This window comes from Amaranthus tricolor, chromosome 1 (genome assembly GCF_026212465.1).
Source record: "Amaranthus tricolor cultivar Red isolate AtriRed21 chromosome 1, ASM2621246v1, whole genome shotgun sequence".
NCBI lineage: Eukaryota > Viridiplantae > Streptophyta > Magnoliopsida > Caryophyllales > Amaranthaceae > Amaranthus > Amaranthus tricolor.
Genome location: NC_080047.1, coordinates 11637273 through 11663172, shown reverse-complemented (window position 1 = coordinate 11663172; position 25900 = coordinate 11637273). Strand labels below are relative to the sequence as shown.

General features: G+C 31.5%; 1 protein-coding gene across 2 annotated transcripts; it reads left to right on the top strand.

The window, feature by feature from the left end:
- Positions 1-1702: 1702 nt before the first annotated feature.
- On the top strand, positions 1703-25900 carry LOC130800334 (cyanidin 3-O-glucoside 5-O-glucosyltransferase (acyl-glucose)-like). 2 transcript variants are annotated; one of them, XM_057663811.1, is made up of 13 exons: positions 1703-2014; positions 3586-3649; positions 4827-4882; positions 6219-6294; positions 13458-13529; positions 13620-13713; positions 14431-14623; positions 18242-18354; positions 22032-22228; positions 22512-22531; positions 22611-22680; positions 22978-23068; positions 25414-25900. In XM_057663811.1, the coding sequence occupies exons 1-13, from the start codon at positions 1850-1852 to the stop codon at positions 25721-25723; spliced, it is 1521 nt and encodes a 506-aa protein (XP_057519794.1). In that variant the 5' UTR covers positions 1703-1849; the 3' UTR covers positions 25724-25900. The 2 variants fall into 2 exon arrangements, with proteins under 2 accessions (XP_057519794.1, XP_057519801.1); XM_057663818.1 differs by having other exon boundaries at positions 1977-2014; positions 4811-4882.

Sequence of the window (25900 nt, the reverse complement as noted above, 5' to 3'; positions counted from 1 at the left end):
GAGGTTGTCTCACCAGTACAATACAAGCTAAAAGATTTTTATTTTCTAACTTGAAAATCATTTATTTAATATGAATACTAGACAATTAAGAGTACATTTTGTATTTTTCTACATTAACTAGTTCACTTATGCAAATTAGAACTTTGAACTATCAAAAATTTTATTTAATATATATATATATATATATATATATATATATATATATATATATATATATATATATATATATATATATATATATATATATATATATATATATATATATATATATATATATATGGAGGGATGCATTAAAATGAGTATTCAATATGAGAAGGATAAGAAGCTTTCTATACTCTTGATTTGAACAAGATAAAAAAATCTAGGGTCACAACGAGCTAAAAACACTTAAATGTAAAAGTCACTATCTTACACAAAAAAAATAGTATGTCATAAATCTGAAGAATTTTATTAGTATTTAACATAGTATTTGTTTTTGTATATATATATTGACAAACAAAAAATCCTTCTTATCCTTCTCTTTTAAAAATCCTTTTTATTTGATCTTATATATATATATATATATATATATATATATATATATATATATATATATATATATATATATATATATATATATATGTGTGTGTGTGTGCGCGCGCGCGCGCGCGCTTTACCCCTCCAAACATTTGAATTTAACGACCCGTTTAGTAGGTGGAAATAAATAATAGTAATGAAAATGAAAATTAGTGTAATTTTAGTTGAAAAATCTCTTTACTACATTGATAGTCATGTTTGTCCAGCTTTAATGATCTCAATTTCTTAATAAAGTTCATTTTAATGCATTACCATTAGAAGAGGTGGTATTAGATGGCAATGTAAATTTGTAAATAAAAAAAAACTTTTTTGTGGTTAAAATTTCATCATCATCACCATATATGGAAATGATATAGATCTTTTGATAAAATCGAACACTTTAAATTATTCTCACCACCACCATTTAGTATCACTATAAACAAGTGTAAGTGTCATTTTATGAAACAAAGAGATCTGGGAATAATTTAATAATCATAGGAATAATCAACGCATATGCCAGCTTTAGTTTTCTCAGGCCCCTCGCGATCTATGCGAACAATAATTTATGATCTCTTAGTCTAATTAAATTTTTATTTTTTAATAGAAACATAAATATTAATTTGTATGTGTAAATAAGATGAATCTCAAAATGCCATAACAAAAGAGTAGATGAGATTAAAACAAAATTATAAATATAAATATAAAATAATAAAATAATGTAAAATAATTAGATGAACTAAATATATAAATTGACTGCAAATTAGATGAAACAAAAAATAAAATACTATTATTATAAAATAAAACGATTAAAGCCCGAGTGAGCGGTGAGCCCAGATAACATTTAGACTCATTAATTTATTAACCGAATTAGTTTAATTAGTTAAAAAAAAACAATATGCTACGAAAAAATAAGAGAAATTTTATGTGGTGATTCTGAATTTTTGAATTTTCCTTGTGATAGACGGTAAATTCACGTTGTGACCTTGAGCTTCTAACTTTCCATGTTGTAGACAAAATGTTAATTATTTTATTAAATTAAGTACTCATTTGGAATAGATTACATAAAGGGTGACCGTGTTATCATTCAAGTAAAAAGCGTTATATAAGGCAAAAGCCCAAATAGGAGTCCACAACACGTACACCGACCGCACCAAAAAGGCCACCAATAAAATTCTGCTCGGGTCGGAGTAGAAGAATCTTTTTGAAGGAGTCTAATTTTTATTAACGAAATTTAAAATTTATTGGTCTTTTTCGTATGTGTTATCTTCCATATATCAATATATCCTGGTGATAAATGATGAAGGTGTCTGTGTTATCATCCCCAGGAAGGTCCCTGGTGTTTGTATTAGCAGCATTTTTGTCATTTGTTCCAAATGCTTCTATCGGCGTTGTGTTTGCTTATACAAGAGAAGACTTCCCTTCTGATTTTATCTTCGGCTCCGCCACCTCTGCTAATCAGGTACTCTATTTCGTCCTTTTTAAGTTGACTTTTGATTATAATATAATATTTTAAATCGGTTTAATTTTAATTATTGTGCGAATGTAAATTTCTTTTCAAGCTAATTAGATTTTATATTTAGATTATTTCAGATCAAATTAACTTAATCGAGTTTTTGACATCTCTGGTTAAATTTGGAAAATATGGAACTTAAGTCAAATAGGGTTGAATTGTAGAAATGTAGGATCTTGAAATTGATTACTAGCATGACTTAAGTTTTTCAACTCTTTTCTTTTAGCAATATTAATTTTAAAATACTTTATTAAGTTGATGTTATATAAATGGAGTGATAATATTTCACTTAATTAAAGTGTATTTTAAATTAACAAAAAGAATATATACAAACAAAATCATGATGAATAATAATTGCTTTAGTGACTAAAGCAACGAATAAAATCTAAAAGAAATATATGTAAAAGTCCATATGCTAAGTTAATTAGACATACATTTAATATTTTTTCATGTTTACAATTATTGTCTTATTTTTTTTTTTACACTAGTATCTTAAATATGGTTATTAATTAAAACTTACAAAAACTAATATTGATAAAATTTGATTGAGAAATCAAACAATATAATTGAGTTTATAAATTGAAAATAAAGTACAAAATATAAACAATTAATGAGTAGTATTTAAAAATAAATAAGACAATAATAACGAAATGAAAGGAGTGAGATATTTGTCTATGTATATAATAAGTATACTCATAGGGAGTATAAGTTAAGACATGCAATTTTTGGCACGCCAAATTTGTAGGTATCGGAAGGGGGTCACAACGACATCCATAATGTCACTCACAAGACAATCAATCAATAACTCTAACAAATCAACGCAATCAATTCACCAATATCAATCAACCAATAATACCAAATTTTGGACAGCAATATGGCAGTAAAAATAATCAATAATAAGCGAGAAATAAATCACAATCAACACACACAAATAATCGATGTGAAGGATAAAAACCACGAGACCTTTTGAGGAGTCCACCCTTATTTCTCTTATTGATAATTGAGGGAAAAAGAACTCTAAATCAGTCTAAAAAAGGTTCATACACCCACCAACAATAGCCAAGAACAACAAGAGATCAAAATAGAATAAAAGCTGAAGAATAGCACCAAAAACGTCAGGTCTGTTCTGACAGCAATTCCGACCAAACCGAAGCTCCAAACTACGATCAAAACCAGTCAAAACGAAGCTCTAGATGTCAAGAACAAGCTCACCAAATTTCAGCAAAATCGGACCACGAGAACTCCTCCGATCGACCACTTGATCAAGCTTGGTGCTGACTGAAACGAAAATCACAAAACCCTCTTTTTCCCTCCTTTTTTTTGCGTTTTTCTGTTTATTTTTTTCTCTCTTAAAATGGTTTGCCTTCCTTGCTGATAACGACCCTTAAGGTTCTCTTAAAAGCCCAATAAATAGATCCATTAATAAAAGCCCAAAAAGAAATGTATGTATATGATGAAAATGTAATTAAATAAGTACGTGAATTATAATTAAAATTAATACATTTTGCAATTGCACGCAGGTAGAAGGAGCAACATTTGAGGATGGAAGAACTGCTAGTCTATTTGACACTTACTTTCATGATGGTAAGTTTGATTTATTTATTGCATTCAATTTCCACTTGATGAATTAAGAAAATTGCTATATATATATATATATATATATATATATATATATATATATATATATATATATATATATATAAAAGGTTTAACCTAAACCTAGGGTCATTAAAGTAAATTTACAAACAAGATAAAATATTTACATATTTATATCTATTATCAGTTTGATGTATAATAAAAAAATTATTGGGTTAGGTTTAAATGTTTTAGTATCAAAATTCTAAAGTTATCTAATAAAATTATTTACCTAATTAGCAACCTCTTTAATATGAAATAAATGATTAATTAAGGCTCTTTTCAAATTTCAAATTGAATAAAACAATTGATTTCTAATAAATGTAATTACTTGTAGTTTTTTTTTACCATATTTTAAATCTGCATTCTATGCAACAAATTTTTGGTTGATTTATTTTTTAAAATATTCAAATTATTCAGTACTTCTATTTAAAGATGGTAAATTTTCATTTTGAAATAATTTCAAATCACTAAATTATATATATAGCTCAATCAAACACAAAATTATAGAATTCTTTTTTCCTTTTCTGAAAATGGAAAATTTTCAAAAAATAACATGGTAGTAATTTCATTTCACACATAAGCCAGCTTCAACGAATAAAATTGTTTCATTGCGAGGTGCTATGTGACAATGATATTTGTTATTTTTCAATATTAATATTAAATTGAATGATAGCTTGATTAAAAATAGAAGCATAGAATTTTTTTTTTCTATAACGGTAAATTACTCAGAATTTAACATAGTGGTATAATTTATTTGTCATTCGAGACAACATCATTGAATAAAGTTGTACCATTTGGAATGACCATGTGAGGATTACATTTATCATTTTTCTATATTTTAAATTAAATTGTATATTTATATATGATATATAGAGAGTAAATACATTTCTTTTTTTTTATCTTATGTGGGACAACCCCCACCCCTAAGCAACGACACCTCGTGATTCGAGTTAAAAATGTTAAAATGTTATATTATGAGTTTATTCAATGGTTTAGGATATTTTTTCTTATATCAATAAAAAAACTAAAAAATTTAAATTTTTTTGCTAATAAATTATTCTTTGACCGTCCCTGATTTATAAAAAAATAACTAAATTACAATTTTAGAAATTATAAATTGTAGGTGCGGATAGTGGATACACAATGGATGCCATGTGTGATCAATATCATAAATACAAGGTAACATATTTTAAATCTTTGCCAAATTGACTATGTTTTTTTATTGTCAGATATCAGATCTGGATAATTAAATATTTTTTTTTTATCCAATTTCAGAGTAGAACTAGTAAGTCGTGACTAGTAAATGACTAAATTGCTAGTCTCGTTGAGTTTGTCCATTTGATTAAATTTTGTGAGTTTTTTTTTTTTTATTTTTTATCATGGTGTGCTTACCCAAAGGAAAAGAGTAGTATCTATAAGCTTTACACAAAAAAATAAAAAATTATTTTTTACTCCGTCTTATTGATCTAAATAAATGTCTTAATTTATATAAACTATTCATTCATCATTTTTAGTGTATTTTATCTAAATTGATAAATTAAAATATAGTTTAATGGATTATTTTTTATTGATCTCAATATAAATTTTATTAATATTAACTTTTTATTATTTAATTTTTAACCAAGTAAAATTAGAGATATTTGTAATTAAAATACTATATATGCATGTGTGTAAAACCCAATCAAATAGAACATTTGGTTTTTTATTTTTGATTATAGGGTAGGCTTAGGAAAAGGATCAAATTCGAATTTAACCTCACTACAATATAATTTGCTTTTAGTGGGATATATTTAGGGATATTAATTTAAATATTACTACTTTAATTTTCTAATGGTGTATATATAATCGATTCAGTGACATTTATTAGATTCTTTAGCAGCATATATAAAATTATACTAAAACTTTTCGCGTCATAAGATCCAGTGATATTTTCTCATAAATGCCACTGTAGACTATAGTAATAATTACATATGCTACTAAAGGTCAAATAAAGTGTTACTAAATCACTTTATAGTCAACTTAAAATAAAATTATCACACTAAAAATATAAATCTGTGGCATTTTTTAATATCACTAAATCAAATATCGCGAAAAGTTAAATTTTTTATAGTCACTATTATTATTTTTATAGACTAATAAATTTAATTATAATGTCATTACACTTTATCTTTGTAATTCACATTCAACCTTTTTAGTGTGTGTATTTTATATTTTTGCTACACTAATTTTACTAGTGTTTTTTTAGAGATTTACTAGACAAATATTTAAAGTCAAAAACACTTGCTTTTTTAATCAATAAAAGAGATGATTATAAGGAAGCTACAATTCTATTTGCGTCGTTAAATATAATTTTTACTATGATTCAAGTTCATTTCAGTCTATATAATTTTAAAATTTTAATAGTTAATTAACTAATTTTTATATAACAAATAATTTTTACAAGTATATGAATCTCAAAATCTTAATTTCGCCCACCCTTATCAAACCAAAATGACACTTTGTAAATTATTTCCAGGATGATGTTCAACTAATGGTACGAACAGGATTAGATGCATATAGATTCTCAATCTCATGGTCAAGGCTGATCCCATGTACATCCTCTTCATTTTATGAATTTTCTACATAATATTAACTAGCTCTTTCATCCTTTTTATTTTTTGTTGTCAGTTTGTCACACATATCAACAAGTAAGAAATAATACTCCCTCTTATTCAACATAACTGGTCTATTTGCTTTTTAACACTATTTATCTCTTACTCTTAATTTTTATTTTATTATTAATTTATAAGTTAAAACATAGTCAAGTGGGATCTTCTTTGATTCGTCTCAATACAAGAATTATTTATATCAATTTTTCATAATTTTTAATAATATATAATTAAAGATATTAAAGATCAAATAAGTGCATTAAATAGAGTGTATAAAGTAAATGAGAGGTACCGAGGGTGTATTATACTGTGGACTAAAGGCCAAAGGCAAGAATGATGATAATTAAATTTAGTTTTAATTCATGAAGTTCCGGAAATGGAAGACCAAAATGTGGAGTGGTGTGCTTAAAATGCGCAAGTTTAATTTGCCTTAAAAAGAACTTAGGACTAAAATTAGTTAAAATAAGGTTATCTAATATATTGAGAATCAATTTTTTGTCGATTAGATTAAATATTAGATTATTCATATAAGATTTTGGATTCAATTAACACCAAACTCTTCCTTCCAAGGCTTACTCAATGATCCAAAAACGACATTCACTTACTCTACTTTTCATAAATTTCTGTTTGAGAAGACATTTAGCATTGGAGATAGGCATGGGTTTTGGACCCTGAGGGTCTAGATCCGATTCGACCCTAATTTAAGGGTATGAATTCATCTCATTTTGGACCCTATGGATCTGGATCCATGACCCATGGGTACGGATTTGGGTTCGAGTCAACACGTTTGAGATTCAGATCTGACCCTCAGATCTGACCCAGATCTAATCGATGGACCCATTTACATCTTTTTTTAAATTATATATTAGCTATCATGTGTATTTAATTTTTTGATTTAGAATTTTATTATAATTCTGAATATTACGAGATATTATACTTTGTTGGAAAACTTCATATATCTATTCGCTCAATTAGTATAAAGTATTCGTAGATCCTTCTTAGTAAAAAATGTTTAAATAATTTTATATGAATGGTCTAAATTGTATAATATATTTTAAAAAGTTTTCAGGAAAAAAAAATTATTTGGACCCAAATCCAAACCTAAGACCCACCAGACACTAAGGATCTAGGTCTGAATCCAAGTTTTTCAACCCTATGGATTTGGGTCCGAGTTTGAGCCCACTTAAAAATTTGAGTCTAGATTTGGGTTTAGCTGAATGACTGAATCCAACCTAAATCTGACCAATGCCCATTCCTACTTAGCATGGAGGAAGGAATATCAATTACTAACGAAAAAATTTTCACAAATTCTTGTATGAAACGGTCTCACCGTGAGACATGCCTCATACTTGGGTTAAATAGCCCAATAATTGAAACTTTTAGGTTATAGACTTCTTGTTTTGAGGTTATCTCACCATGAGACGGTCTCACACAATATGGGTTGTAATAGGTTATATCCTTGATTCTTGAATTAAAATTTTCTACAATTTGCAAGTCAGGAATTTTCTCACACCATTGGAGATGTTTTTTCACCTCATTTCAAAAATTATTAATTAACTTAACACTCCATAAGTTACTTTACTTGTTTTGATTTTCTTAATATTTTATAAATATTAAATATAATTATTTACCTTTGACCTTTCTTTTTCAGATGGAAGCAGTGGCGGACCCAGAGGGGTGCAAGGGGGGGCAGTGGACCCCCCAATCTTAAAAAATTAAATCCGGTTTTTTTAAAAAAAAAAAAAAAAAATTTAAAAAAAATTGAAAAGAAGCGTTTGGAGGCGGAACCGCGGAAGAAAGAGAAACCCAGAAACAAACCCTAAATTTCCTCATTCCTGCCTTCCTCTTCGTCTTCGCTTCATCGCTCATTCGCTTGCCCGCTTGGTCTTCGCTTCGTCTTCGACTCTTCGTCTTCGTCTGACTGTCAATCTTCGTCTGACGGTCTGAGCTTCGTCAATGGTGACTTGGTGAGCTTCTTGACCTTCGACACAAACAAACCCTAAATTTCCTGCCTTCCTCTTCCTCAATCTTCGTCTTCGCTTAATCGCTTCGTCTTCGTCTTCGTCTGAGACTCTGAGTGTTCGACACTTCGACTGTCAATCTTTCCTCAATCTTCTTCCTGCTCTTCTCCTTGCTGACGAAGTGACGAGTGACGACGCCGGTCGCCGGCTCTAACCCTCTGTTTAAGTACAATCCCGTCGTCTTCCCGAGTTACCATTGAAGGTACGCAGTTTCTCTTAACTTAATTTTATTAATTTTGTTAATTATCTTATTCTTTTGTTGATTATTCTCTTATGAAAATTCTAAATTTGGATTGTTTTGGGTGAATTGCAACATAATTTGTTGTTTTTTCAACAAAATTATGACGTTTTTTGCAATGGATAGTGAGATTATTGCATTGGAAATTTGGAATTATGACGTTTTTCAACATAATTTGTTGTTGATTATTCTCTTATGAACTGATTTTTGGTAAGTGAGATTATTGCATTGGAATTATAAAATTTGATGTGGGTTTATAAACTGATTTTTGCATTGGAATTATGAGATTATTGCATTTGGTAAGTGAGATTATTGAATTATGAGTCATATTTTTAATTTAATTAGGAAATGTCAAGTAATTCAAATTCACCTTGTTCGAAAAAGTCAAAAGTAAAGGGAAGACAACCCGATCTTCGTGAATTATTGTTTAAAAGAATGAAATCCCAACAAACATCTAACGAAGGCAATGAATCTTCTCCTTTAAGTTCCCCTCTAAGTCCTCCTTTAAGTTCCCCTCCAAGTGAAGATGTTAATATGGAAGTAGGTGGTTCAAGTAGTTGTGATGAACCATTGGATGATGAATGGGTGTATGATGTTGAACTTCTTCCTCATGACCCGGGATTGAGGAAAAACATAATGGATTATCCCCCTAATGAAAGAAATCCGGTTAGGAGAGCATATATTCTCAAAAAACCTTGCCAACCAAAAACACATGATTTCCCTCAAAGAGATATCTCCGGTAGGTTACGCCGTTTTAGTTTGAATTGGTTCAAAAAATGGGATTGGCTTGAATATAGTGTTGAAATGGATGCCGCATTTTGTTTTGTTTGTTATTTGTTCAAGAGGGATGTTGAAATTAACAAGGGGGGTGATGCATTTGTTGTCGGAGGGTTTAGAGCGTGGAGTAAACCTGATAGGCTTGAGAAGCATGTTGGAGGAATTAAAAGTGCTCATAATATTGCTTATGAGAAATATGTGAATCTAAGAGATGCAAAGAAGACATCAATTGAATTTGTATTTGATAATGCGAGTGAGGTTCAAATGAACGAATATCATATTCGTTTGAATGCATCCTTAACTTGTTTGAGATTTCTTTTGGGCTAAGGTTTGGCATTCCGGGGACATGATGAAAGTGAGGAGTCATATAGTAGAGGTAACTTTCTTGAGCTTTTGAAGTCAGTGGCGGACCCAGAGGGGTGCAAGGGGGGGCAGTGGACCCCCCAATCTTAAAAAATTAAATCCGGTTTTTTTAAAAAAAAAAAAAAAATTTAAAAAAAATTGAAAAGAAGCGTTTGGAGGCGGAACCGCGGAAGAAAGAGAAACCCAGAAACAAACCCTAAATTTCCTCATTCCTGCCTTCCTCTTCGTCTTCGCTTCATCGCTCATTCGCTTGCCCGCTTGGTCTTCGCTTCGTCTTCGACTCTTCGTCTTCGTCTGACTGTCAATCTTCGTCTGACGGTCTGAGCTTCGTCAATGGTGACTTGGTGAGCTTCTTGACCTTCGACACAAACAAACCCTAAATTTCCTGCCTTCCTCTTCCTCAATCTTCGTCTTCGCTTAATCGCTTCGTCTTCGTCTTCGTCTGAGACTCTGAGTGTTCGACACTTCGACTGTCAATCTTTCCTCAATCTTCTTCCTGCTCTTCTCCTTGCTGACGAAGTGACGAGTGACGACGCCGGTCGCCGGCTCTAACCCTCTGTTTAAGTACAGTCCCGTCGTCTTCCCGAGTTACCATTGAAGGTACGCAGTTTCTCTTAACTTAATTTTATTAATTTTGTTAATTATCTTATTCTTTTGTTGATTATTCTCTTATGAAAATTCTAAATTTGGATTGTTTTGGGTGAATTGCAACATAATTTGTTGTTTTTTCAACAAAATTATGACGTTTTTTGCAATGGGTAGTGAGATTATTGCATTGGAAATTTGGAATTATGACGTTTTTCAACATAATTTGTTGTTGATTATTTTCTTATGAACTGATTTTTGGTAAGTGAGATTATTGCATTGGAATTATAAAATTTGATGTGGGTTTATAAACTGATTTTTGCATTGGAATTATGAGATTATTGCATTTGGTAAGTGAGATTATTGAATTATGAGTCATATTTTTAATTTAATTAGGAAATGTCAAGTAATTCAAGTTCACCTTGTTCGAAAAAGTCAAAAGTAAAGGGAAGACAACCCGATCTTCGTGAATTATTGTTTAAAAGAATGAAATCCCAACAAACATCTAACGAAGGCAATGAATCTTCTCCTTTAAGTTCCCCTCTAAGTCCTCCTTTAAGTTCCCCTCCAAGTGAAGATGTTAATATGGAAGTAGGTGGTTCAAGTAGTTGTGATGAACCATTGGATGATGAATGGGTGTATGATGTTGAACTTCTTCCTCATGACCCGGGATTGAGGAAAAACATAATGGATTATCCCCCTAATGAAAGAAATCCGGTTAGGAGAGCATATATTCTCAAAAAACCTTGCCAACCAAAAACACATGATTTCCCTCAAAGAGATATCTCCGGTAGGTTACGCCGTTTTAGTTTGAATTGGTTCAAAAAATGGGATTGGCTTGAATATAGTGTTGAAATGGATGCCGCATTTTGTTTTGTTTGTTATTTGTTCAAGAGGGATGTTGAAATTAACAAGGGGGGTGATGCATTTGTTGTCGGAGGGTTTAGAGCGTGGAGTAAACCTGATAGGCTTGAGAAGCATGTTGGAGGAATTAAAAGTGCTCATAATATTGCTTATGAGAAATATGTGAATCTAAGAGATGCAAAGAAGACATCAATTGAATTTGTATTTGATAATGCGAGTGAGGTTCAAATGAACGAATATCATATTCGTTTGAATGCATCCTTAACTTGTTTGAGATTTCTTTTGGGCCAAGGTTTGGCATTCCGGGGACATGATGAAAGTGAGGAGTCATATAGTAGAGGTAACTTTCTTGAGCTTTTGAAGTGGTTGGGGGGGAAGGTTGAGGAAATAGGAAAATATACTTTCCAAAATGCACCCAAAAATTGTCAATTAACATCTCCCAAAATTCAAAAAGACATTATCACTTGTTGTGCAAAAGAGACTACTAAGCGCATAATAGAAGAGGTTGGTGATGGTTACTTTTCTATTTTGGCCGATGAATCAAGTGATGTGTCTCAAAAAGAACAACTAGCTCTTGTTTTGCGGTTTGTTAATAGAGAAAATGGATCGGTAGTGGAACGCTTTTTAGGCATTCTACATGTGGGTGATACTACCGCTTTGTCTCTTAAAAATGCCATTATGTCCTTGTTTATGGAACATTCATTGAGTCCTTCCATGATAAGAGGTCAAGGGTATGATGGGGCAAGTAACATGAGGGGTGAAATCAATGGCCTCAAGACTTTGATTATGAATGATACTCCAAGAGCCTATTACATTCATTGTTTTGCTCATCAACTTCAACTAACTCTAGTTGCGGTTGCTAAAAAGAATGTTAATTGTACTTGGCTTTTTGACGTACTTGCAAACTTGTTAAATGTGGTGGGAGCTTCTTGTAAGAGAAGAGACCTTATTCGAAAAAACCAAGCTCAAGTAGTGGCTCAAGCTTTGGAAGTGGGGGAAATTGAAAGTGGATCGGGTTTGAATCAAGAACGTGGTTTGAGTAGGCCGGGAGATACACGTTGGGGATCTCATTACAAGTGTCTAATAAGTATCATCAACTTGTTTCCTTCAATTGTTAAAGTGCTTGAGGAGATTGGAGAAAATGGCTCTCCGGATGATAAGCTCAAAGCTCAAGTTGTTTTAGGATCTTTGGAGTCCTTTGATTTTATTTTTATGGCTCATTTCATGTTGACTATTTTTGGCTACACTAATGATTTATGTGTTGCTTTACAAAGAAAGGAACAAGATATTGTGAATGCCATTAGCCTTGTTAAAAGTACAACGAATGTGTTGCAAAAGATGAGGGATCAAGGATGGGATAGTCTCTTAGACAAAGTCATTTTATTTTGTACTAAACACGAGATTGATGTTCCATCTATGGATGCTCAATATGTACCTCAAGGAAGATCAAGACGTTTTGCTAAACAAGCAACAAATCTACATCATTTTCGGGTTGCAATCTTTTTGGAAGTAATTGATTTGCATCTTCAAGAGATTGATAACCGTTTTAATGAGAAGAACATGGAGTTACTTACATGCATGGCTTCCCTGAGTCCTAGAGGTAACTTTTCATCTTTTGATAAAGAGAGGATACTTAAACTTGCTTCTTTATATCCCGAAGAGTTTTCATGTTTTGATTTAACGGCTCTTGATCTTCAACTTGATGTCTTCTTGGATTCTATGCAAAATGATGAAAGATTTCATGATTTGCAAGATATCAATTCTCTTTCCATGATGCTTGTTAAAACAAGGAGACATGAGACTTTTCCTCTTATACATTTGCTAATCAAGTTGATGTTGATTCTTCCTGTTGCTACGGCAAGTGTAGAAAGAGTGTTTTCCGCAATGACGTTTGTCAAAAATAAGTTGAGAAATAGCATGGGTGATCAACTAGTGAATGATTGTTTGGTTACTTACATTGAGAAGGAAGTGTTTCTACAAGTTTCTGATGAAAAGATTATTGATCGCTTTAAAAATATGAAAACTCGAAGGATGAATTTGTAATTTTCATTTGAACGCTTGTATTTTTTTTTTTTTATATTTTGGATTGTAAAACTTTTAACATCGGATTTGATATTGTAAATTGTAATTTTCTATTTTTCTTGTATTTTTCTATTTTTCTTTTAAAAAAAAATTATTCGGACGACGATCAAATTATTCGAACGACGTGACGTTCGGATTTTGCCCCCCCAAATTGAAATTCCTGGGTCCGCCACTGGATGGAAGAGGACCCATTAATCCAAAAGGTGTTGAATATTACAATAATCTTATCAACGAATTAATCAAATATGGTAAATTTATAAAAATTCAAATTATGCTATTATGTAGTGATTAATGATTATATCTACTTAGCAATATTTAAATTCTTTTTTTTTATTTAGGAATTCAACCTCACGTAACATTGCTACATTTTGATCTCCCACTACAACTTGAGGAGAATTACACTTCACAAGGATGGCAAGACCAACAATTTGTGTAAAGCTTCTTAATTAATCTATTATTGTGTCTTTTTTTATTTTACTTAAGATTACAGCAGGTAGGTTCTAAGCATGTTTAACATGTTCTACTCCACATGGCCTTAAAAAGTTAGGGTAAGTATGGATATAAATTTAATGGGTAGTTGTCAATATATATATAAATATGAAAAGTCATATCTGCCATGAGTATTGGGTAAATGGTAAGTATAAGGTCTTATCCACACCCACACCCACACCCACCCACCCAGCCCATACCCACCCACCTACCACGTCCTATAGTCGTCCGCCTTATATTTATAATTTACTAATTTTAATTAATTTGTATATTTTTATTAGAAAGTATTGACAAAACTTATAAGTATATTTATTTTATTTTGTTATATAGCATGGTTAAACAAAATTTAATTTGTGATTAAATATGTAAAGATTTATAGAGGTATATAATGTGGACTTAAAGTAAATAAAAGGCGGATACAAGGAGTTACCTAGTAGGTCGAAGTGGATGAGAATGAGTTTGAATGCATATCCAGATTGGTAAATATGAGTAAGAAAAATATTACCTTCGACAAGTGGTGGTGTGATACCGCATCCATCCATCTTTTTTATTATCTCTACAACCATTAAACTAACTAATGTTTCTCAACGATATTATAAACTTTATCATAGTATTTTGATTAATTATCTGATAATGAGATAATCTTTGATGTGAATACAGGGAAGACTTCACCAAATATGCAGATGTGTGCTTTGAATTGTTTGGAGATAGAGTTTTACATTGGACAACAATCAATGAGCCTAATTGCTATTCTTTTGTTTTAAATGCAAAAACACCAAAAGTTATTAATGTAGCTCACAAACTATTGATAGGGCATGCATCAGTGGCCAATCTATACAGAGAAAAGTACAAGGTATATATTCATAATTATTACTCCTATAAGCTTTTGCTGAATCATTTCCCTTAATATTGCTAAAAAAAAATAATTCCCACTTTGCACTATGTGGGAAAGTATTTCCCACAATACCGTTCACGTGGAAAAATAATTTTTTTTTTAATTTTTCAGAGAAAACCGCCACTTGAGATGGCGGTTTCCCTTAAGTGCTAAAACGCCACATGAAGTGGCGGTTTGGTCAAGGCAAACCGCCATCTCAAGTGGCGGTTTGGTCCCTGGTAAACCGCCACTTCATATGGCGGTTTGCTTGTGGCCTGCAACAATTTTTTTTTCTTTCATTTCCCCTAAATAATGAACGCAACCTGCATTAAACTAATTCAATACCATCTATTCCATAATAATCAATTACGAACCAGCTTGATTTGAAAAAATTAATTATGAAAATAAGGCGAAGATATATTACAATCATGGAAAGTCATACAAGAAGTTCAAATCATATAAGAATGTACAAAGTTTGTTAAACTACAACCCCCGGCCCCTTTTGTTTTGCGCACCAGTGGATGATGATGGTGTGAACTCGTCAACCTCCGCAATGACATTAAGAGCAGGAGCTCGTCGTTGACTAGCACGCTGATATGTGATGATCCTTTGCGGAGGCGATGGATGTGGAGGAGGAGTGGTGATGGAAGCTGGAGGAACGAATGGGGACATAGTACTGGATGTCGATGGCGATCTGGAAGACCGACCTCGAGTAGATGAATGTTGGCGACCCCTTGTGGACCGAGAACTGGATCCTCCGGAAGAGCTACCTCGGTGGGCTGAACTCCGAGGAGAAGGAGTGTGGAATGTGTCATCTACCTCGCTAATGACGGGTGGAGTCGGTATAAGGTACTCATAACCCGCCTGACTCAATGCATCGGTCAATGACGCGTTGATGGAGCATAGGGTCTGAGAACATAGCCGATATCCCACATCAACTGGCGATGTAGCGGCCCCTTGAATCGTGTCATTGCATTGTATGAGCACCGATCGGATGTGCTCAGCCTGTTTGTTATCATTATATTGTTAAAAGATTCACGTAAAAATATTACTATATGTTATGAGTGTTGAAAGAAGACGTACCAGTAACGTAGATGTTGGATGGTAATGTGATCCTGACTGCGCAAATGTGGTGTTCGTTAGGCGTAATATGGAGATACGCCTGTACCAACTCATGTACATAGCAGAGCTTTGACCTGTGAAGTTATCTCCTCGAACCAATGTAGATGCTCGGTCATTCCATGCATCTACATGTGATCTACGTCGTACGAGGTAGTTCTTGTCTCCAGTCCTCCGATCGATCGCATGTAGTTGAGGTTGGGTATCACAGGCTTGCGGAATAACCTGCTCCAAACCGAATTGACGCATAACACGATCCGGGAGGTGTAGCTTGACGATGTCAAAACAAATAAGTGGACAACGTGATCTCCAAATCTCGTGGCCCGATGTACATATGTGCGGCAGAGTGTCCATCTTAGCCGATGTGTAAGGCTGCCATGTCATCTGTAATAGTAAGCAATATGCTCAGTAATATATACAATTTATTCATAACTAATACAAACAGTAAATGTTAATAACCTGCTCGTCCCGTTGTCGATCAAGTGCGTCTCTGTAGTAGACGAGAGTATATGGGGAGTGGGATCTCGAAAGATATACGCGAAGCCAGCTGCAAACAAATAAACATTGTTTAACATTTCCATTTATCATAAAATAGTGAAATTATGAATTTGAATAGTGAATTGAGTGTTGCTACCTTACAGCTAAAGGATCCAACCCGCGCCGATGCTATGACCCTAAAACCGGTTCAAAATCACCCGCGTCATCTTCCTGATCATGTTGCCCATCGGGTCGAATCGTCCGAATAATGGGCCTCCCTATATGAATGTGCTCCCATGACCATATCTGTAACAACATCAAGCAGCCACCAATGTCCTTGGCACCCTTGTGAGATGCTCGACATAAGTTACGATACAGATACGCTAGGGTAGCACTTCCCCAACTGTACTCATCTACGCGCTCCAAGTCTCCCAGTAGAGGGAGATAGATCAACTATACCGAGTCGCCGCTCTTGTCTGGAAACAAGATGCATCCAAACAGGTACAAGATGTAAGCTCGCGCATATCTATCAATCGTCACATCATCCGCGTCATCCTCTAGCGCGCTAAAATGCTGTCGGAGCCAAGTCAGCTTCAATGACGATCCAACGATGATCTTCGGCTGTGTGGGGTCTTGAGGGTTTTCCGGCCAAACCCCTAGTAGCTCATGAACTAATGCTGGCCAATTTCCCTCTCCATGACCAATCACTGCTTGTCCTTCAACCGGCAGTCCCATGATAACTGCCACATCTTGCAACGTGATCGTTGCCTCGCCAACTGTGAGGTGGAAGGTATGTGTCTCCGGCCTCCACCTCTCCACCAATGTAGTGATAAGAGCTCGATCGAGCTCTCAGCCCCCGCCCAAGAACCTGTGAATGTATCTGAAACCAGCTAGTTCGACTACCTCTAATACCTTGTCATTCACCTCCCGCTGTAACGTACTCGCCTGGTAGTGCTGACGAGTAACCAATTGGGCAATGGAGCCCTCCCACGCAGCTACGCTCCTGTGTGTCGCCTGAAGCGTAAGCACTGATGGATCAACTGGGCCCGGCATCGCCATGATCGCTGTTATAAACATGTTTTCCATGTGATTTCACTTACAATTAATTGTTGATTGTGAGAAAATGAAGTATAAATTTGAATACAAGAATTTGTGATATTAAGGTATTAGAACACTTATTAGAAGGTTTATTTCAAATATAAAAGCTAAAAATACCATGAATATATACAAAAACCATTAAACTAACCCTACAAAGTAATAAACTTTCATTGAAGCATTTCATCAAACACTTTATATGCATACAAAACAAATCCTAAAATTCAACTATAAATATGTAAAACGTAAGCTTAAATCATGAAAACAATAGAATGTAACAAACAATTAACGTTTTTATAACTTCAATTCAAAACAATAATGAACAAAAAAACAATTTGCATATTGAAAAAAAATTAGGGTTTTATTCATACCTTAAATGAGGATGAAAATGAACTAGTACACAAGGAGAAGATGGGAATGTAGTTGATTAGCTTAGTTGAATGAGAGGAATTGTAAATTTGAAGTAAATGAGAGTGAAGAAATTTTCTTTTTAACCTAATACCGACAGCAAGAAGGAAAGAGCAAAATGAAATGCTCGAAGGAAGATATTGTTTGCTGTTTTGTACTGCTACCAAACCGCCACTTCAAGTGGCGGTTTACTCAATATTAATTATTTATTTTTTTTTTTTTAAAAATTAAAAATCCACAAAACGCTATTTCAAGTAGCGGTTTAGTTCAGATCCCTAAACAAAACCGCCATTTCATATAGCGGTTATATTAAAAAAAAAAAATTCTCACACCTATCCTACGTGGACAGTAAAGTGGGAAATAATTTCCCATTTTAAGGAAAGTGGGAATTAGTTTATAAGATTGCAATATTCTGGGAATAGTTCCGCTTTTGCTATTCCTATGTGCAATTCAATCACTTTTTTTTTTTTTTTTTTTTTTTTTTTTTTTTTTTTTCAGGCAACTCAACATGGATTTGTGGGTCTGAATATTTGTGCAAACTGGTGTCTTCCCGAAGGAGATGATGAAGAAGATTTGATAGCTACTCAAAGAGTCAACAAGTTGATTGGTTGGTAAGCTAATTAAGATATACTCCTATCATATCATATCATCATATATAATAAAAAGAACAACTAGTCTTTTGAGAGACTGTCTCTTTGATAGACGTATCTCAAGCCCATTCCATTAAAGATTAATGTCTACTTATCGTATTCTTAATGCCTACTTATATTATTCTTAATGCTTACTTACCGTATTCTTAATGCTTACTTTCAATATCTTAAGTGTCTACTTACATCATTCTTAATACCTACTTACAATATTTTACAAAATATATAATGGGCCGGCCAATCAGAGATAGTCTCTAAAAGAGACGGTCTCTCAAGAATTTATGTAAAAAGAATGTAACAATTGATGTTGACATGACAATTCATTTTAAACTTGATTACATAATAATATCTTTTATTATATTTGGTTATTTTAAAATTTAATTTAATAGAAGTACTAAATATTATGTTACCAATTTATAAACCGACTAATTTAATTCAACTGTAAAAAACGTACAATGCCATATTACTTTACAATCTAAACAATTATACTGCAATTGTTAAAATTCAAATAACTTATTCATTTGTGGACAAATGGGTCTAATTTAGAACATGAATCTTAATAAATTATTAAATTACAACAACAAATATTGTATAATTGGTGATAAAGTAATAAACTTTTAAAATTTAAATATTTGTCATCAAAAATTTTTGTATTTGAATCTTTTTCATTCAACAGATTTTTCCAAAACGAAATAGTTTGTATTATGCAAATATTTATTAAAAAAGATGGATCTATGGGATTTGAATTTAAAAAATGGTTTTCAAGTTCTTTTGCTAAATTATTCAATAAATCTTTTTAATTAGCAAATTTATTCAACATAATAATAATTTTATTAAATTGAATCTTTTAAGTGATAAAAGAGGCAATCACAATAGGTTAAATAATATTTTAATTTGCAATAAACTTTCCTATATACTATTAAAAATAATTTTTTAATATAGCTAGTCTTAATTTTTTTCCACTATAAATTAAATATATTTACTTCTGATTTACACAATCAATTCTTTTTACATAACCTCCTAAATGATTATCATATTTGTTTAGTGCACCAAAGTCTCATAGGTTAGAACAACCTTCTTGCTTGGTGAATCCTTTTAAAATTCTTGTCTTGTTTATTTCTTTATCATTGTTATTCATCATTAACTTGTATAATTAGTTCCTACTTTAAGACACAACATAAACACCCCTTCTAACTTCATATTGTGATCTTGAGTGAGTTAGAGCAACACTTCTCTTAGATCTAATATTTGATTTTATTACTAAATATACTAAGGAGTTATTATAATACTAGTATAGAAACTCGTGTAATGCACGAATTTATAAATAAAAAATATATAAAAATATAATTTCAAAGAATAATGCAAGTATATATATTATCGTGATTAAATTTATCAAATACATGGTTTTTTTATGCAAAAATTTAATATTAATTTTTTAAAATTATTTATTGAATACATTGCGTTTTCATTCAATTAAATATATCAAATTATAGGTTAGTTATATAAAATTGCTATAAGCCTTTAATAAATTATATAAATATTTTACCTAAATTAGCTCTAATTTAAAAAAAATTAAATTCCAAATTAGGTAAATATTATTATGTAATCAACTATCATCTACTAAAATAATTCCATTTGTCAAACATCTCTAAATATGACATTTGTCATTTTCCAATATCTACTATTATGTATGATGTATGATCATTGTTATTAATCATTAACTTGCATAATTAGTTCCAACATTAAGACACAACATAAACACCCATATTAACTTCATATTGTGAATTTGTGATCCTTGAGTGAGGTAGAGTACCTCTTCTCTCAGATCTATTGTTTGATTTTAATACTAATATATTAAGGAGTTATTATAATACAAGTATAGAAACTCGTGCAATGTATGAATTTATGAATATAAAATATAAAAAAAACATAGAATATTAAAGAACAATGCAAGTGTATATTATCGTGATTAAATTTAACAAATACATGATTTTTTTAACGCAAAAATTAAATATTAATTTTTTAAAATTATTTATCGAATACATCGCATTTTCATTCTATTAAATATATCAAATTCTAGGTTAGTTATATGAAATTGTATAAGCCTTTAATAGATTATATAAATATTTTACCTAATTTAGCTCTAATTAAAAAAAAATCAGATTTTAAATTAGGTAAATATTATCATGTAATCAACTATCATCTACTAAAATAATTCCATTTGTCAAACATCTCTAAATATGACAATTGTCATTTTTCAATATTTTTATTAGTATGTATGATATAATATGATATGATTTAGATTTGATTGGTATAAGGAAGATATAAAATAGGTTACATTTATTCATAACCAATCAAAATATGAGTTAATATTGAGATTCTTTTAGACTTGATTATATTTTATGTGTTTTATATATTCGATTAATTTTATAATTTTACAGCTAATTATTAGTTGTTCATTGATCATTTAGTCATTATGTATTATAAATCTTTTATATCGATTATTATTACAAAATAATGAAATACAAATTACAAGAAATGAGGAATTTGTAATTCCCCTTTTGTTGATGGCTAAAGAACTATACAATTACACTAACGAAAACCTTTGAAGATACTTGTGCAATGAAGATCGTTACACGAAAACTTGATACTTGTAGGCATGAGATTACTTTTCTTCTGTGATATTTCCCCTAAAAAGATATTTGGATTTAAACTTGAAAATTCACAACGAGATACAAATAATACAATATACCGTTAGTAGTTATGGTATACCACTTATCAACAAAGTATTTATATGAATTATAAAACTTGAAAAATTGACAAAAAGTTTTTAACTCTTTTTGAAAATCACAAGTAAATGAGAAAGCAAGGAAGAGATAGAAATTCAGAAAAATTGGTATGTACATCCTTCACCCAAAGTCTCTATTTATATTAGTCATAGTATATACCCAAAGTTTATGGGATACTAATTACCATATTGATCAAGCTTAATGATCATACTTCAATACCATGTTAATTGTGATACACATGAGCATTATTCCAAGCCATAAACATCCTCGTAACTTCAGAATAAAGATTGAACAAGAAAAGAAATCTGATGCTCTTTGTTTAAAGAAGACGAAAAGGCAAACAAAACTGGTCAGAACCAAAACCCGACTCGGCTTTGGTCCTCACCCACAGGAAAATCGAGTTGACTATACCTGCTGACTCGGTTCTTGTTTTTGCCTTTTTGTCCTTCCCTTTGAACCTCTTTAGACCTTGTATTTTAATACAACTTATCCAAATACTATTTATGATCCTTGGTAGTATATCTTTAGGAATTAATATACATTAAATGTCCAATACTTACTACAGTTTATTAGAAATATTCTAATTATATGATAACGATAAAAGTAGACATTTTCTAGAAGTATAGGAAATATAACTACCAATGGCGAATTCAGGAAAAATTACCAATGGGAGGTGTCTATAACTCTATATCCCTAGTCAATTACATATTTTAGTGTTGGACCAATAACAAAAAAAAAAAAGAAAAATCTCAGAAATTCAATAAAAAAGATTTAAAAAGAACAGAATTTCCTATTAAACAATATATAGGAGTGTATAGTATTTAACATTTTCATTATAAAATTATTTACCAGGTTTATTGATCCCTTACTGTTTGGAGATTATTCTGATTTTATGAAGCACTTGTTGGGGAATGAACTTCCATTAATCACGAAGCAAGAATCTGAGTTACTAATTAAAGGTTCATTTGACTTTATTGGTCTAAATATCTACAAAGCTATAGCAATCAAACATAATCCAACCAAAGGGAATTTGGCAGCTACTTGTAGCAGTAAGTCTACATTCAGCTAATAACCTTCAAAATTTTATACTTCATATATATATATATATATATATATATATATATATATATATATATATATATATATATATATATATATATATATATATATATATATATATATATATATATATATATATATATATATATATATATATATATATATATATATATATATATATATATATATATATATATATATATAATAAGATATTTCAAATTTTAAATCGTTATTATTAAAACATACTCCTAATCATATCATAGTACGTTGCAGGTAAGAATGTTGGAGGAAAGGTAAAATCACGAAACTTTATATGATTTATGATAATATTTATTTAACATATATATATTCCTAACTTTTAACACCCATCAGTTTATCCAAGGTGTGCTCGCATATTTTAAGCAGGTTTATGGCAATCCTCCCATCTACATACATGAAACTGGTTTGCAGTCCGCTTCTCAATCTTCTATTATATGTTACTTTTTATTCTAAAATACTTATAACTGGGAATTATATATTACATGGAAAAGTATCACTAGCTATTGCATGTATAATAAAAAGAAGGAAGTATAATTTGATTCTGACTCTTTTTTTTTTTTAAGTTTGCTCCATTTAATTTTTTATCATGTTAGTTTTTTATTATGCTAAACTTAAAAGAATAAGAAAAAGTATATATAGCTATTATAGCTTTTTTTTCATTGTAATGTTGATTTGTTGCTTTACAAAACATTGAATATAGGTTTGAGGACATTTCACAATACGTCTCTAAAGGACTCATCAAGAGTTGATTATCTAAGTGCTTGCATAGAAAGCTTATATGAGGCTCTAAGGTATGATATATAATAAACAAAGCCATCTCATTCTACTACTATATTAGCCGAAGTTAAAGAGTTCGAATGTATGCCGCCTTATTTTTATTAATAATTTATTATTGTTAATGGTTCTTATGCTGTAGGCCTTCTCATCGACAAGTTAGCTCAACCCCTTATATATATATATATATATCTACTGCTTTGAATTCAAATTTAGCGCCTTAAATTTGTTTGATTATTTTATTTGATTATTTTATTTAACATTAAGCTGGACATTCCACACAACTGTTAAAGATCAGCCACGAATATCAAAAATGTTGTTTTTGAAGAATTGAACAGCGGAAATTTAGGGTTTTTGGAATTCAGTTTTTATTAATTGTGAGAGTAATACAACCTTCAATATATACAGTAATTCTAGGAAACTAAATAAGGCAACAAGAATAATCCTATAATCCTATACATAAATTAAAGAACTAATATAAACTAATATACTGAAAAAAATATTTTTACACTCCCCTTCAAGTTAGGTTGTAGGCTCACAAACACCTAACTTGCACAAAATAGTGTTGAAGGCTTCTGCTGATACGAATTTAGTGAGAATGTCAGCCAGCTGCTCCTTTGACCTGATGAATGGTAAGCTAATGATCTTCTTTTTCAGTTTCTCTTTGATGAAGTGCCTATCTATCTCGACATGCTTTGTACGATTATGCTGGACAAGATTTTCAGATATGCTGATAGCTGCTTATTGTCACAGTACAAGTTACACGCCTCTTTTTGTTGACAATTTAGCTCACCCAATAGTTTTCTAATCCAGAGAACTTCTGTAATCCCTTTAGCAATACCTCTAAATTATACTTCAGTACTAGACAAAGCTACCACTTTCTGTTTCTTTCTTTTCCAAGTAACCAAGTTACCACCTACTAGGGTAAAGTATCCTGACGTCGACTTTCAATCATCTCGGTCACCAGCCCAGTTTGCATCTATATAAGCTACAAGCTCTAGGTGTTGATTTTTCCAAAAGAGAATTCCCCTGTTGCAGGTTCCCTTTAAGTATCTTAAGAGTCTCGTTACGGCCTCCATGTGTTGAACTTGAGGTTGATGCATGAATCTGCTTACAACACTTACAGCATAGGCAATGTCTAACCTCATATATGATAGATAGATAAGTTTTCCTACCAATCTTCGATACTGATATTGATCTGCCATCTCAGCTCCTTCAATGAATTGGAGACCATGATTTGTCATTATAGGTGTTTCTGCTGATTTGCAGTCAATCATCCCTGTTTCAGCCAATAGGTCTAGAATATACTTCCTCTGTTTGATAAAGATCCCTGTCTTAGATCTTAGGACTTCTATTCCAAGGAAGTATTTCAAATTCCCCAAGTCTTTCATCTCAAGTTCAAGCGTCAGTCGGCCGTTTAGCTCATTGATCTCCTTAGCATCATTCCCTGTAATGACCAAGTCATCCAGATAAATAACAAGACATGTGATTCTTCCATCTTTCTTCTTAAGGAACAGTATGATTGGAATTACTCTGTTTGTAGCCAAATTTTCTCATAGCTGCAGTAAATCTTCAAAACCATGTTCTAGGATATTGTTTCTGGCCATATAAAGCTTTCCGAAGTCTACACCCTTCTCTCTGATTGTATTCATTGAGAACCCTGGTGGAGCTTGCATATAAACCTCTTCTTCAATTTTCCCATGTAAGAAAGCATTTTTCACATCGAACTGGTATAGTGGTCAATCCTTGTTTCCTGTAATGGAGAAGAGAACCCGGATGGTGTCAATTTTGGCAACTGGAGAGAATGTTTCAAAATAGTCCACTCCATAGGTCTGTGTGTATCCTTTTGCAACGAGGCGAACTTTGTATCTTTCAATGGTTCTGTCTGCATGATACTTTACTGAGAAAACCCATTTGCACCCTACTGTCTTCTTTCCCTTTGGCAGAGTGCATCGTTCCCAAGTCTCATTTTTCTTAAGAGCTATGATTTCTTCTTCCATGGCTTTCTTGCACTTCGGGTCATGAAGAGCATCTTCAGTGGTTTTGGGTAGGTTACCCGAGTAGAGGGAAGCATTGAATGCAAGTGCTGTCTGAGATAATTGTTCTTGGTTCACTTGGCTAATGGGATATCGAGATCTTTGAGACTAAATAAGGCAACAAGAATAATCCTATAATCCTATACATAATTTAAGAAAATAATATAAACTAATATACTGAAAAATATATTCCTACAGTTTTTAATTCATGGAATTGATTAATGCTTTAATAGCGAATATCATGTATGTATGTGTAAAAATAAAAAGTACGCATGCAATAATTAATAAGTAATTTTAATATAATGTTGTTTACGTTGTGACAAAAGGAATGGATCAAACGTGAAGGGCTTTTTTCAATGGTCGTTCTTTGATTTGTATGAGTTATTAGGAGGAGGCTATACCTATAGCTTTGGCCTCTATTATGTAGATTTTGATGACCAAGATCGGAAAAGATACCCCAAGTCCTCGGCACAATGGTACTCTACATTTTTAAAAGGAAATGTGACATTAAATCCCTTAGACTTGAAGGGCATTTCAAATTTGGAGTTATCAAGGAAAGAAAGACATTTGTCACAAGTAAATACAACCTTGAAGATGAATCAACAAATCTACGATATGTTTCAATGTCTTGCTTAACTTTTCGACTTGGATTATGAATATTATGCAAGCTGGTATAAATACCTTATATTGTAAACGGCTTATGCAATAACTTTATACATATTTTTGTATGACGCGATTTCACCGTGAAATGTGTCTTATATTTTAGTTAAATACTCAAATAATAAAAACTTTTAGCATATAAATTTCTGTTTT